Source organism: Gobio gobio (genome assembly GCF_949357685.1).
Source record: "Gobio gobio genome assembly, chromosome: 25".
Classification (NCBI taxonomy): domain Eukaryota; kingdom Metazoa; phylum Chordata; class Actinopteri; order Cypriniformes; family Gobionidae; genus Gobio; species Gobio gobio.
This window is the reverse complement of record NC_137121.1, coordinates 16,406,328-16,422,234: the sequence shown is the minus strand read 5'-3', so window position 1 is coordinate 16,422,234 and position 15,907 is coordinate 16,406,328. Positions and strand designations below refer to the sequence as shown.

The 15,907-nt window shown below is 38.0% G+C and overlaps 1 protein-coding gene across 4 annotated transcripts in view; it reads left to right on the top strand.

Annotated features, from left to right (window-relative positions):
* wt1a (WT1 transcription factor a) overlaps positions 1–6,858 on the top strand; it is a 35,733-nt gene extending 28,875 nt beyond the window's left edge. For 2 of the 4 annotated variants that reach the window (XM_079809484.1, XM_079809485.1), the window contains 5 exons: positions 1,997–2,096; positions 3,832–3,979; positions 4,066–4,155; positions 4,704–4,796; positions 5,951–6,858. In XM_079809484.1, coding sequence (XP_079665610.1) covers positions 1,997–2,096; positions 3,832–3,979; positions 4,066–4,155; positions 4,704–4,796; positions 5,951–6,072 — 553 coding nt within the window. In that variant the 3' untranslated portion in view covers positions 6,073–6,858. The remainder of the gene's footprint in view (positions 1–1,996; positions 2,097–3,831; positions 3,980–4,065; positions 4,156–4,703; positions 4,797–5,950) is intronic. The other 2 variants (XM_079809486.1, XM_079809487.1) reach the window with 1 other exon arrangement.
* The last annotated feature ends 9,049 nt before the right edge of the window (positions 6,859–15,907 follow it).

The following is a 15,907-nucleotide window of genomic DNA, read 5'->3' as shown; positions in this document are numbered from 1 at the left end:
ACCAGTGTAGTCTGATTCCTGAATGAATGACTCTTATGAGCCAGTTCTTTACATACATTGCAACTACCACTGAACGAATGACTTCTGATTCTTTTTGAAGTTTGAATCAAACATACAGCTTAGAATTAACTTTAAGATCAAGTATGTGTTTTTCAGTAATATTTTAGTGCGCAACCGTAGTCCCACAAGGAAAAAATGTTCCCCCTCAACTTTCTTCTCATCTTTCTGTTTGTGCCAGAGAGTAGAGTGTGCACATGCAGAATTAGCCTCTGTTTTGTCTGGCTAGAGAATGATATCCTGCCATATTTCTGCCAGTGGCACCTCAGCCTTGACCAGACCGAGCGCCGGCCCGCCGGGAGGAAGGGAGCCGTGCAGGGGGGAGGTGGAAGTGCATCAGTGCACAATGGGACAGCCTCTACTCCCCCTGGGACCCAAGCGAGAATCCGCAGTCACGTTCGGCCAGGCGGGGAGGAGGCTGTGACCTCTCTCCAGCCTCTCTGAAAGAGTCAGAGGAGCCCTGGGTGACGGAATGATTCATGTGCTGATAAATGAGAGGGACGGTGCTGGTTTCGGTTGAGGAAAAATCAGACACGCTGATCGATCTCAAGGGGGCTGCCATGGAAGCGTTGCTGTGGCTCCTCAAGCCAAACTTAATCATTCCTATATACGTCCAACAATCTAAAGCTCTTCGCATTCCTCCAAATCCCATGTCTGTCGCAAGACCAAGGTGGTTCGGCTTGGGTGAATGAATGAACTGTGAGAAGATTTACTGCAGGATGCTTTTTTGGACTGTCTTTCTGTCTGGCTGGTCTTGCGTAGAGAAAAAAGAGAACTTTATACCTCATGAACTGTTCCACAAAATTGGTGAAATTTTGTTCAAAGATCTTCGAGGTAACATAATGTGTGGTCTTTTCTCCGAAGGGGAAACATGGTGTAGAATTGTCCTGAGAAACATGTATTTACAGCGTGACGTAAAAAGGCATACCGCTGAGGTTCAGGCAGAAGTTCAACAGTGAGCAAGACCATACATTCCCCATTCATCTCTCTGACTGGCCCTACCTCAAATGTTTGGGGCAAAAAATATTGCTCTTTGAAACGGGGAGCAATTTGCCCCAATGTCAGGATGAGTTACAAAGACATGAATCTGTGTATTTTATGGCTAGCAATGCCCTCCATATGTCATCCAGACTTTGTGAAATAATGCATGGGGAGATTTAGGAAGGACTTTATCTGCTGTCGTACATAAATAGGAAAGTTATGAGGTAGAATTACATTTAGTGAACAGTTGCTGGGAACAATTGTCGACATTTTTACATGCATCAAAGCATGTCTAGTCATAGTACCATATCAGACAAACAGGTATAGACAAACATTAAAATTGTTCATTAAATATTAAATAGTTTTACTCAACAAATTATAACAGATCTCCTTTTTTTGTAAAAATATCTGATATTATGACTTGATTTCTATGTACAAAAGATATACAAAAATGTTCAAAAGTTTGGGGTCGGTAAGATTTTTAATATGTTTGAAAGAAGTCTCTTATGCTCACCAATGCTGCATTTATTTGATCAAAAATACAGGGAAAAAACAGCAATATTCTGAAATAGTATTACGCTATTATGCTGATTTGGTGCTCAAGAAAGTTTTTTTTATCATTATCAATATTGAAAACAGGTGTGCTGCTTGATAGGTTTGTGGAAATGTAATGCATTATTTTTCTGGATTCTTTGATGAATAGAAGGTTTTAAAGCATTTATTTGAAATGGAAATCTTTTGTTACATTATAAATACTGTCACTTTTGATAAATGTAATGCATCCTTGATTGATAATTTTTTTTTTCTTATCTCACTGATCCCAAACTTTTAAACATTTGCATTGCACAACACAAGATTTATGCTTATAGCAATCAGTTGGCATTTCCTGTCATCTGAAAAAACTCACCTTATGCCATCTGATCACAATAACAAAATTCTCCCCTTTGAACACAAACAGCCATGCAGGAGGGTATGAGAGCGACCCCAACTCGCCCATGGTCTACAGCTGCAGCACGCAGTACCGCATCCACACCCACGGTGTCTTCAGAGGCCTTCAGGTCAGTATCTCTTACTCACGGCACACTTGAGTTCACTCCCAGGACACATGAAGATTCTTTGTGCTCTTGGGATGTGCTCACATTGGGCCAAGGTCAGGCCATGGCGTACAAAGACACACATGGACTTATATACTCAACCCTTAATCAAAAGGTTGATTATACAACTTGATTATACAACAGTCATGAATAACCCAAGAAGAAGGAAAAAAAGATTTTGAAGTGTGATACAGTGCCTTAAATAACTAATAAAAAAAGAGACAAATGTAATTTAAAAAGAAGGTGCTGAAGAAAACCGTCTGACGCAATGAGAAGACTATGCGAGAGGAAGCAGGCCCTTGCCAGAATAGTTGAGAGATTTGAAAGGCATTTCAGGATGAAAAGCGAAGAGGAATCACTTAAAAAAGTCCATTAGCCGTAAAGCTGCAGTTTCCAGTTGCCTGCTGCTCATGCATATAAATCATTAGCTCTTAATTAATGTCTGTCAGCGGCCTTAAAGCAGTAAAAGAAGAGATACTCCAGAGCTGCTCTTGTTCAGAATGGGATGCATTTCTTCACTTCTCTGTTTACTCTTTCTTTTCTTATTGTATAAATGTGTGATGGGCAATTCTTCAGCTTGGGGGCTAGATAGATGGATGGATGGATACTGTAGATAGATAGATAGATAGATAGATAGATAGATAGATAGATAGATAGATAGATAGATAGATAGATAGATAGATAGATAGATAGATAGATAGATAGATAGATAGATAGATAGATAGATAGATAGATAGATAGATAGACAGATAGATAGATAGATAGATAGATAGATAGATAGATAGATAGATAGATAGATAGATAGATAGATAGATAGATGTAAAGAAAATATAGATAGATAGTTAGATAGATAGATAGATAGATAGATAGATAGATAGATAGATAGATAGATAGATAGATAGATAGATAGATAGATAGATAGATAGATAGATAGATAGATAGATAGATAGATAGATGTAAAGAAAATATAGATAGATAGATAGATAGATAGATAGATAGATAGATAGATAGATAGATAGATAGATAGATAGATAGATAGATAGATAGATAGATAGATAGATAGATAGATAGAAAATATAGATAGATAGATAGATAGATAGATAGATAGATAGATAGATAGATAGATAGATAGATAGATAGATAGATAGATAGATAGATAGATAGATAGATAGATAGATAGATAGATATCAGCTAATCTGAACTGTCACACACAAATCAGACGTAGCATGCTAGCCCGCTGAGGTGTATTGCCTAGCCCGCTGTGTTATCATCCCCGTGAGGTCAATATATAAGTCTGGCACTACAGCAGACTAGAACAGTTTTAGTAATTTACTTATCAATAACACTTAGCATTCATTCATTACCGTGCCAGCGTACGGAAACGCCATTATGCTAAGCGCTAGTTAATTAAGAGCAGATGGGCTTTAGCAGTGGGCAAATGAGGGAAACGGGAGGAACAGGGGGAGTGAAGCAGTGAAATAGAGTCTGCCTAACGTCCGTGACTAACCGTTCACAGTTAGAGCTCATATCAGTAGCATGGGTAAATCTGAATGATCATTTCACAGCTAATTCTGCAGTAATGAACCGATTGGGCATGCTAATCATTAGCGGTTTTCCCCATGGGCACTGGGTTTGGATGTCTTGTTTGGTGCGCAGCGTTTGCTGTAGCACGAATTGAATGTTGTCGATTTTCTCACAGGATGTGCGGAGAGTACCGGGCATTACACCCGCCATTGTGCGTTCATCTGAGACCAACGAAAAAAGGCCGTTCATGTGCGCCTACCCGGGCTGTAACAAAAGATACTTTAAACTTTCTCACTTACAGATGCACAGCCGTAAACACACAGGTAAGACAACCCACAGATGTTATTAAATACCATCAGCACAAATGCTCCAGTTATCATTAACATGTTTGGCTGTATTAAACTCATAGGGGAGAAACCCTATCAGTGTGACTTCACAGACTGTGGTCGCAGGTTCTCCAGATCAGACCAGCTAAAACGACACCAGAGAAGACACACAGGTTTGCGCCTTTGTCCCTTATTATTTCTGCCATCCTGTTTTCCCTCTAGGATTTCCTTGGTAGCATTTGAGACTATTCGGCAAGGGACGAAAAATGGGTTGATTTTGGAATTTCCCACAATCCCCAAACTCTAGTTGTGCCATAGAAGGATATGGTCAGATTAGAGTTAGTATGCTAGTATGCGAATTCACCAATAGTGACACTGCCATGCAAGTAGAATCATGCTAATGATGCTAATTCCTCATATCTTCTACAAAAAAAGTGTGATAACACAGTCTGCAGTCGTCGACTTGAGGTCGGCTAAGTGTTTACATTTTCACTCACGTTCCAAGTATGTGAAAAGTTTTATGAGTTCCTCAATCAGGCACATTTAGCGCAAGTGTTTGCCGATGTATTGCTATCTGGCTGGACTCACAGTTTTAGACGTTGATACAAGAGGTTTTTTTCACTCTGACACATTTTGGCATGGCCTCTCTACTTAGGCTGTACTCGTTCTCTCATTGTGTGTGTGAGTGTGACCACGCTTGTATGTTCCTGTGTGTGTGTAGGCGTTAAGCCATTCCAGTGCGAAACCTGTCAGAGAAAGTTCTCACGGTCAGACCACCTTAAGACCCACACCCGGACACATACAGGTAAAACAAGTGCGTAAACCTTTTAATTTTTTCATGATTTGCTCCTCTCTTTCCACTCTTTGATGAATTGTTGAACTTTCAGAGGTCACCTTTCTTTAGCTTTATGTTTTCAGTTTGTATTCGAAAGTGAAAAAGCAGTTGCTTTGACTGAATTGCAGTGGTTCTGAACTACGGAGCCCCTAAAGGGACATAGTATGGGATGCTTTTACATTGTCTTTTGCATAACCACCAACTGTAGTATTCACAAGTGACTTACTTATTTTAATAATAATAATTACTCAACTTTTTAGTCAGATGTAAATTCTAAATTTAGAATTATTAAATGCATAGACAGTTCAAAACAAAAATGTATATAAAAATTGTGACTATTTAGATCATAAACATATGGCATAATTATAATGGATAAAAATATTACATAATTAAAACAAACAAAATAATATATAGAAATATATATATATAGTAGATCACAAAACAATAGTGGTGCAATGATTCACTCGGTTACAAATCTTGACGATGCAAATGCGTCAATCTTGAAACATATTTTTTGAATCGTGAATAATTTTTTTTGCAGTCAATAATTGAATTAAAATGCTAAGAATCGAATGAATCATGATTCGATAGTGATTCAATGTTTTAAAATATATAAGCATTAAATTAGTACATGCATGAATTAATGGAGAGGTTGTGCAGCGTAAAAAAAGTCCTAAAAATAAGACATTATCATAAATAGCACATGCCCAACAATATGCTATAACTAAAGGCTGTGTAGGAAAATTTTTATTTCTGAATTTAAAAAAAAATAATTTTTATGTTTTTGGACAGCCATGTTATCAAGTGGCTGATAAATTTCAACCAATTTTCAACCAACCAACAAACAAAAAGATAAATAATTAATGTTTTCTAAATTGTTGAAATTTTATGTTTTATTTTATCATTTATCCAATACATGATTATATGGTTAGTTGCGTTTGCATTAAGCCAAATTTATATTAATTTGTTTTAATTTATATAAAATTTATATTCATTTTTTTTAGAGAAATATAACACACCAGTGTGTTTTTAGGTGACCTCAATATTATTTAATAATGCTGATATTCTTTATTGCTCTCTACTTTTACCTTCGATTCCATCCTAATGTCTGTATCTTTTTCTCTCTCTCTCAGGTGAGAAACCCTTCAACTGCAGATGGCCAAACTGTCAGAAGAAGTTTGCCAGGTCTGATGAGCTTGTCCGGCACCACAATATGCACCAGAGGAATCTGACAAAGCTGCAACTGGCCATCTGAGCCTCGTCCCATTGCCAGTGGCTCCTCCTGAGTGCTGGTGCGGCCCCGTCCTAAAGCATAAACTGCAGCTTGTTTAAGGAAAAGTAATAGTCTGCTTTCCTTTATAATAGTTCAGGTCATGGAGTTGCAAGACAAGGCAAAACTACTCTTTATCTGCACGTGCAGCGCCCCCTTGAGGCAGCTCATGACAGGCCCTTATACAACACTACAGTGGTGTCAATGTACAAGCATCTGTTTCCAGTGAGGAAACCTTATGTCTTTTAATAAGATTTTGAGATTTGGGATGTGAAATATTATGTATCTAACAATTAAGTAGACTAATTTATTATGTTTGTTGTAAATTAAAAAGTAATAACAGTTGTTTTCGCCTTGTAAAACTCTTCAAACTATCCGTCCTCAACATGTTGTATCTGGAATTGTAAAACTCTTTCCACTGAAGTGCTCATCCGTGCTGTTTGTAAAAATCCACTCTTTTTGACCTTACCAGTTAATTTATGAGTAGGTCACACTGGTTATGTGGCTGAGCGATTGTGGTCAAGTTGTAAATATTAGTTTCAATCCTCAGCCAAAACACCAAAACTATTAAAATCTAGGCAGAATTCTGTTGAATGGGAAATGTGACTCACATAAGTAACAGAAAAGAAATGTGAAACGTATTTGGATGGAAAGTTTTGTTTTTTTGTTTTTAAATGAGCTTTATTTGTATGTTTGTCGTATATATCTGTTACCGACAGTCATTGTTTTTTGTAAAAAAAAAAAAATTAAACTCTTGGCATTAACTTTCTGAAATGTGACGCTCCAATTCAGCTCTGGGTTGAAACATTTTAAATAGAGAAAATCTATTTAAAATCCATTTTGCAGAGTAAATTTTAAAATGATCACTTTTTCTCATTTTGATTGTGGACTTTATTATATAAATCTGCAGGTAATTTATAATAAATTCATTTGGCTGTATATTTTTATTTAGCAAAGTAAGTGATATCTCTTCAGATATGATATACAGTATGAGGGACAAACAGGTTCAGTTTTCCCTCACTATTCTTGTTATTAGCGACACTGGTGGCTGTTAAGTGAACTGCAGCCAGCAACTCGTGAACATGTAACGTGAACGTGATTCAAGGCCCCATAACGGCAAAGTTATTTTCGTTCTTTGCTTAGAAGTAAAAAGAAGTTAGAAATACCTTTGCTAAACCATCAAGGATAATTTCGACGCCGTCCACGATGCTGAGAGAGCCGTTTAGATAAACATATGTGCTGCACGCTTTTCAATAGCAATAAACTCACAACAAAAACGACTGAGGTGAGAAAACAATTTAAGAAAGCATCTGAACATTGCAATGTGGAAATGTTTGAAGCAGGCATCATTCATTCATCGGCATCATGTCGACAGATGAGGTAATTATTACACTGTTGACTTGATAGTTTGATTATAAAGTATATTTTTTAGGCTAGCTAACGTTACCCTGCTAACAATGTTTGGTTTCCAGAATGTTCTTTTTAAGGTTTGTAGTTTTTGGTTTGTATAACGTTATCCTAACGTTAATTTAAAGTTCGTCTAACCTCTTTAATGCGATAGCCTACCCAGCTGTATGTCAGTAATCATCCAGCACTTATGGAAGATGTATGTATGGACGCCTGTAATCAATATTATTCAAACTATATCTTGTTTTTATTTATTGTGTAATTAATTAAAATAATCCGAGCACATCAACCATCATATGGAAGATTAAATTTGTCCATTAATATGTCAGATATATTTCTATATTACTATATTTCACAGGGCTCACACATTTTACATTTCTTCAGCACCAAATAACAATAACCATTAGGGAACGTTCTGTATAAGTTATTTTTAGGTTATTTTAAAATAACCTCCCTGCAACGTTCTGGGAACATTATTTTATGATTGCAAAATGATAACTTAAAAATAACCATTAGGGAATGTTGAGTATAATTTATTTTTTGGTTATTAAAAAAGAATTACCCTGTAACATTCTGGGAACGTAATTTTATGGTTGCAAAATAAGAACCTACAAATATATAAATTGTGGTGTGGTTATTTTAAATACTTTTAAATTCAGGGAACATTATTTTATGTTTGCAAAATAATCTAAAAGTAACCATTAGGGAACATTCTGTTAACTTTTAGGTTATTTAAAAATAACCTCCCTGCAACATTCTGGGAACGTTATTTTATGGTTGCAAAAAAAAATCGAACCTAAAAAGAACGTTACTTGAACGTTATTATTTGGTTCTCAAAAAATAACCAAATGGGAACCAAATGCTAATGTTAGGGAAACGTTCTGTGTTTGCTGGGTATAGGCTATAGATAGTTTGTGAGAGAGTTTGAATTAATACTTTGACACATTGACTGATTGACTTTTACAGTACAGAATGTCTCTTTCGATTGGCATTATCCTGAACATTGTATAAGTATTCATTACATGTGTCATTGAACGGAAGAGAGGCTCTCGATAGTGCGCTTAAACGTCACATTCTTTTGAGTTCTTTACACAAAAATCATGCAGGCTTCATAGGCAACATACAATATGAAGTTAGGAAGGTCTCGTTTTTAAGTTTCCAAGCTGTTCACACATTGCCAATAAAACAGCGATTAATACATGAAAATTCTTAGCCACATTAAAATTCACTCAGATTCTTGGATCTAAAAAAAACCCCACATTTTGTTTCATTGAACAAAGGCCTTCCTTCAACCGTACATACTCTATATTAAAACACCCATGAAAATGTACAGCTATCTGCTGATATTTTATCTTTATCTGGAGCCCAAGTCGTGGCCGTCTAGCCTTTTCCATCTTAAACAATTTGCTTGGGCCCCAGTGCTGCGTAAATCAGCGAGCTTCTCCACCCTATTACTCATGCCGAAAAGTCCCGCTATATCTCACAGAGACAGCGCTTAATCTCTGTCCTAGATTTGGTCAGAGTGCCCTTTGAAGGCGAGGTGGCTGCTTTGTGTAACTCCGGCACAGTCCACTTCCAATGGACTCTGGGTGCGTTTCTACTCGCCACTTAAATCGAAAGAATAATTGGTCTTGAAATGGAGATCTTCAAATGGGGGCGGAGGAATGAAACTTTAGCAACGCAACAGCTTGAAATGACCAATGACTAGCAGTCTTGTGTTTGATAGTTGTTGGCCAGGGGACATAATGGGTTTGGGGACAAAACAAATGATAGACAAAGCCTATGAGTCCTGTTTTTATCTCAGTTTCTCATTCTCTCTGTATGTGTGCACCTTCATTTTTCCCTCGGATGACTGTAAAAAAAAAAAACGGCTAATCAGCAGCCTGGTTTTTGGCTCTGATACCACAAGATGAAAGAAACTCACACTCTCACTGAACTCTCTTGTCTGTGATCCTTCCAAACGCTGATAAAAGTTTGACTCCAGTCTTTAGTCTTGAAGTTTTAGGGGCATCTCAGGCCCATCAGAACTCTCAAAAGGAGCGTTAATTAGATGTAGACATGCAGCGGTTGAAGAATGTCTCCAAAATAAAGCGCGTGTTGATGCACGGCAGTCTTTTTCAATTTTTGCTCCATCTTTCTCAAAGCGAGTATTCAAAAAGCCTTCTTGGAAAGCTTAAAGTGATTCCATCCATCCAGTACCTTTCCCATAAAAGACAACCTTTTGTGATTTTCCAAAATAAACAAAAGCTCCTTCGCATTTAATATAGAATGTAAGTGAAGTTTTAGGCCTACGGTAAAGGTAAAGTAAGGTCTATATTATATGTTTTATTATATATATATTGTATATATCATTCAGTAAGATTTTTTGATGCATTAAATTGATCAAAAGTGACAGTGGAGACATTTATATTGTTACAAAAGATTTCTATTTCAAATAAATGTTGTTCTTTTGAACTTTTTATTCATTAACCACTTATGCTCTGGGACCATTTTTGGGATTTCCGCCTGAATTTTGCCTACCCAAATTGAAAAGCTTCCCATACCATATACAGTGGTATAAATACACAATTTTGGTGTAATTTTAAAGGAAACCCTTTGAAGTTACACACTGCTAAAAGTGATAAACTTGTAAGTATATGTTGTCTGAGCTGTAATAACCCCCCTAAAAAGAGGCGCTTTTTTATTTTTTTTTTGGTTATAAATTCAGTTTTGAAAGTGTGTAACTCAGGCCCTGTGTGCTCTAGCACCCTGCAGACAGTTTTGGCTATTTCCACCAGATTCCAGAAAATACTGGAAAAAAATAATTTTATCTGTATCATGTTGTATTCAATATTTATTCAAATGGATCTGAAGGGAGGAATATTGCTTTTTTTGGGGGGGGGGGGGGGGGGGCTGTTATTACAGCTCAGACAACATACCGTATACTTAAATGTTTATCACTTTTAGCAGTGTTTGATGTAACTTCGAAGGGTTTCCTGTAAAACGACACCAAAATTTTGCATTTAGACCACTGTATGTGGGTATAGGAAGCTTTTCAATTTGTGTAGGCCAAATCCATGAGTAATTTAGTGTAAATAAGTTACTTTGTGTAAAACAACTGCCGAAGTGATGCATGTCTTCAGAAAGTTGACATTCTAAGCTTTCAAATGGCACCACATATGAGGTCAGAGCTCCTCCACAGACATTTAAAATTTAAAGTATATACTTGATGATGTCATTCCGGACCCAGTACAGGGTCTGCAGAGTTTAACTGTGCGATAACACCGCCGATGGCGAGAGCGTTAAAGTGGCGCGCCGCGTCTTGGATGATTTGGACGTCTAGGAGAGTTGAAATTAGGTCAACTTTTTGGTAATGAGCTATGACGCAGTTCGGCAGCAATCAATCGGAATGTAGAAGTGCTCCGCTTGAGACGATTCCAGAGAGAACGCTGTCCTGTAAACTTTCGTTCCGACCACATTAGTTCCCAAGCAAAATTAGGAGAGGAGAGGTTGATCATTGTGGTGGCCGGTTTGATAAGAAGGCGCGCAACACTATTATAGGCAACAAATTTGCTCTAGAACGCTTGTTTTTCAGCGGGAATACAATTCATTTGCTCAAAACATCACCGATTTGACAAATTGCATTAATGCTGCACTTCAACCAGGTTAAGTCAAGTTCTTTCCATCTATCTCTTTTTTTTTTTTTACTTTCACATTTAAATGATTTCATGAGGCTAATTTATACGGTTATACCCTACTTGTGGTCAGTCAGCACATATGCCGATCAACATGATTGTTTGCTTTGGCCCCTTTAAATAAAGTTTAAAAAAAGACCAAGCATTCGAAATCTTTATACAGCATCGTTTGCAGGACGGCCAGAGCGAAATCTTGGCCCTCTCGCCGGCGGCGGTGTGAACGCACATTAAGAGGTTAAAAAATTCCTATAGGGCTTGCTGTATCCTGCGGTGGACATCCAACCCCGCCCAAATCCAAAACGTCACCTTGTGACTCCCCGTTTCGCCCCATAAACCTGAGTTGTTGCATGTAGGTTTCCGATTGAAAGGGTCTTTAGGCTTAAGGGTAGGTTTTGAGTGGGTTTCAGGCGTAAGGGTAGGCTTTAGTCGGGTTTCAGTACGGTCTGTCATAAAAAGAGAAATATAAGAAGTAAATGAAAAAGAATTAGGTGTGAGGGTGAAGTCTTCTCGATGTTTCTTCCTGTTTCAAAGTTAATGAGGAAGTGCAAAATGTGCAATTCCTAGGTAGGTTTTTTATCAGTTTTGGTGTAGGCAATCAGTACTGTGATTGACATGACCACTGAATTGGTTTGACGTATTTGTACATGACCGTGGCTTCTGACGTCAAACTTGGATGTGGGCCGGGTTGAATGTCCACCGCAGGCTGCAGCAAAACACTTCTCAAGAATGCTGAAAAACTGTAACAGTTTCCATAAAATATTGAGCAGCGCAACTGTTATTGAGCACCAACTCCGCATATTAGAATGATTTCATTGTGACACTGAAGACTGGAAGCTTGTTTCCACCACGGAATTAAAAAATTTAAAGGGTAATTGCGACTTTTATCTCACAGTTCGGATTGTTTCCTGGCAATTGTGAATTGATATCTTTAGAAAAGTTTACTAAAAGCAGCTACTTTGCTATGTGTATGGTGTGGGAGTGGCATAGGCTAGTTGTTATAGCAAGCAAGAAAGGTTGACATGGAGCACGCTAAATCTTGAACTTTTTTTTTTTTTTTTTTAACACCGAACAGAGGAGAGTCTGCTGGCAATGAGAGAACGCGACAGAGCTCGTAATAAAACAAGAATCAACATTGGTTTGGCATTTCGGAGATGGTGAGAACTGAGGGATTGAAATATTGTAAAAGCGAGGCAGAGATGGCGTTTTTATTATTCCACAGGTGAGTAAGGTATTTTATTGTACAGATAAACTTCTCTCTAACAGAGTTCATTGTAAGGCTCTATCTATCCTATCGTGAAGGGTCATTTCATTCTGGTTGTTGTAGCAGTGTGCTGGAAGTGTCTATTAATGGGTATAGCTACAATAATATCTTCAGCTAGTCAGCTTAATGTTTTTACTGTATTTTTCATCAAATAAATGCAGCCTTAAAGAGCATAAGCAGGGCTCAAGTCCAGACTAACACTTGAGAGCAGTAGCACCGGTGCCACTAACTTCTACAGATGGTGGTGCTGGGGGAAATTTTAATCATAAAGTTAATTTAATCATAAAATCTAAATGTTTTGCATTAATAAGTGCAGTTACTAATAATATTACATGTTTGTTTATTGGAAGTTTGACAGTAAAGTACTGAGTTTAAATTGAGATGTAGATCAAATTAACTTTTAATAACAACAATAATGTGCAAAGCCCTAATTTTTATAGGGGAAATCTAAATATTCTTCTCTTATTAATTTTCATATTAATCTCTTATTACATACTGACCGATTATAAAAGGAGCGCTCTTTACTTGCTTTCTATGCAAGTAAAAATTGGGATTTTTTTTTTTTTCATGAGACTTCCTACTTTTTTCTGTATATTAAAGGGTTAGTTCACCCAAAAATAAAAATTCTGTCATTAATTACTCACCCTCATGTCGTTCGACACCCGTAAGACCTCTGATGGCTGATGGCTGAGAAAGGCTTCAGATAGGCCTCCATTGGCATTCAGTACATTTACACTCACAAGACCCATAAAAGGCACTTAAAACGTCGTTACAAAGTCCATCTCACCACAGTGACTCTACAATAATTTTACGAAGCGACGACAATAGTTCAAAATAACGACTTTATTCAACCTCTTCTTGTCTTCCGTGTGTGCCTCCACGACGCATGCACGAGAATATGACGTAGATCCAGCGTTCGGAAATCCATTAAATGCACACTTTAGCCCCATTTTGAGCACCACGCCGAGACCTAAAGCACGATCAATGTAGAATTAAATAGCTTAGATACGCGCGTCTTCCTCTGCTTGTAAACAAATCGCTTCTGGGTCATGTGTCCGAACGCCGGATCTACGTCATATTCTCGTGCATGCGTCGTGGAGGCATACACGGAAGACAAGAACAAGTTGGACAAAGGCGTTATTTTGATTTTTTTTTGCGCACAAAAACTATTGTCGTCGCATCGTAAAATTATTTTAGAGCCACTGTGGTGAGATGGACTTTGTAACGACGTTTTAAGTGCCTTTTATGGGTCTTGGGAGTGTGAATGTACTGAATGCCAATGGAGGCCTGTCTGAAGCCTTTCTCAGCCATCAGCTTTCAACAAAAATATCTTCATTTGTGTTCCGAAGATGAACGGAGGTCTTACGGGTGTCGAACGACATGAGGGTGAGTAATTAATGACATAATTTTCATTTTTGGGTGAACTAACCCTTTAAGGAGTGGAAAGGGCTAATAAGTCAGTAAGTGCTCCTCTGCCGCCATCTACTGGTTATAGTGGTAATTTCATGCATTTTTTTAAAGTGTTTGTTTGCTACGAAGTGTTAGTTTTCCTACATCTTTAAACTTTTAGTTTTACAAATCATCACATTAGAAGTAACATTAAAATTGTATAATATTTAGAGCTTTGAAGTGCTTGAAAAAAGTATGAAGCACTTTCACTCTCAAAAGGTTGTACGAACATAGCCTGACGTCGTCATACTCAGATTCTAGTCATGAATATGAGTCTGATACTGTTCCATTGGGCTGTGATTATGGGGTGTGTTTCAACCGAACCAGGAAAGAAAATGCCTGCACTCAATTGGATGGACCTACAACCAATCAGAGCAACGGAGTAAGTGACGTATGTTGAGCTACGCATAGTTGTCAACAGAACTCAAGAAGGTGAATGCATATACGAACAAGTTCTCCGTTTAGGATTAGAATGAATTCAACCCAAGCGCTCTTTGGTGACGTGGATGATTACGTTGCTGTTGATTATCTGTCCATCATCATATAAAGCCCGCCCTAACAATTTGATTGGTCCAAACTGCTCTGGTTTGAGCATAGTTGCTCCACAATGGATCAAGTCCAGACCATAGACTGTAATAAAATACGTGACGTCACCCATAGGATTCTGAAGAGCAGTTTTGAAGCGTAAAGTAGGGACGAGCTGGCTGTTGCCATGTCGCGTCACTCACGAATAACAAAAATGGGCAAAGAGGCGGGACGTGGGTGGAGCTGAGGTGACGCAATGACTAATAGAGACAGAGTGTATTTAGGCCACGCCCACACCGGGGGGGAAAACAATCCAACGCTCTCCATTGACTTTGCATTGCAGGAGGCTGCCTCATTGTCATTTCGGACTTATAACAAAAAACAGAACAATGTATAAAAGCTGACATGTGACAAGGTGTACAGCAAACAAGCTAAAAAACACAGAAATAAGTTTTTATAAGCTGTCGACCCAAAAAAACGAGCGTTTAAGAAGATAAAAGTGGATACAGGCAATACGAAGTGACGCTTCAGCAGGATGAATGGGTAAATTTGGGGATCCTGACACTCAGTTTGTCTCAGTATGTGTATGTGTGCAGTAAACATTTTGTCACTGTTAAGTCAAATATCCAAATGTCCGTTTTATATATGATATTTCCTGTCGTTGATTACATTCCCCTCTAGTCGCCGTAGTTCTCAGTGTAATATGACCTGTAGAGCTCTGTCTCAATGGCCTGAATCCACTTTTTTGTCCTTAAACGCTCGTTTTTTGGGTCAACAGCTTATAAAAATGTCTGGGTTTTTGCCTCTGGGTTTTGTTTAGCTTGTTTGCAGTTCACTTTGTCACATATCAGCTTTTATACATTGTTCAGTTTTTTGTAATAAGTCCGAAATGACAAGGAGGCAGCCTCCCGCAATGCAAAGTCAATGGAGACGGTTTGATTGTTTCCCCCCCCGGTGGGCGTGGTCTTCAGATTATGACGCGTGTCGCTCTGTCTCTATAGACAGCCGATAAATGGCTATCCACCTGTCACTCAAAGTGGCCACGCCCTTAATTATGCAGAACTTTAAGGCTTTATATAATGTAAACGAATGAGTTATAAAAAATTCACCCCCCTCACCTCACTTCCCGACCTCAAATGTTGTGGGCGGGGCTAAGTTCGGCTGGCATCCAGGCTAGTACGAACCCTGAGAATAATGTAAAAGTATTTGACTATTTCTGCCACAATACCATGTTTATCCTGGTTTCCACGTTCATTTTTATTTTTGTAAAGCATTAAGAAACAGAACAGTGAATGAAGTTCTAGGTCTAATTCTAGTTGGGAAATAATAACTTTGGGACTATTTGCAAATAATATTTGCATTAATTTGCGTCAAATATATCGTTAGTGAATAAATACATAGATCCGCTGTTAACATTCGAATTCCTCGGTGGTCTGGGGGTAGAAGTTTTGTAAACCGTGTCAAAGGTTACAGGTTCTAATCCGCACTCATATAGTTTTTTTTA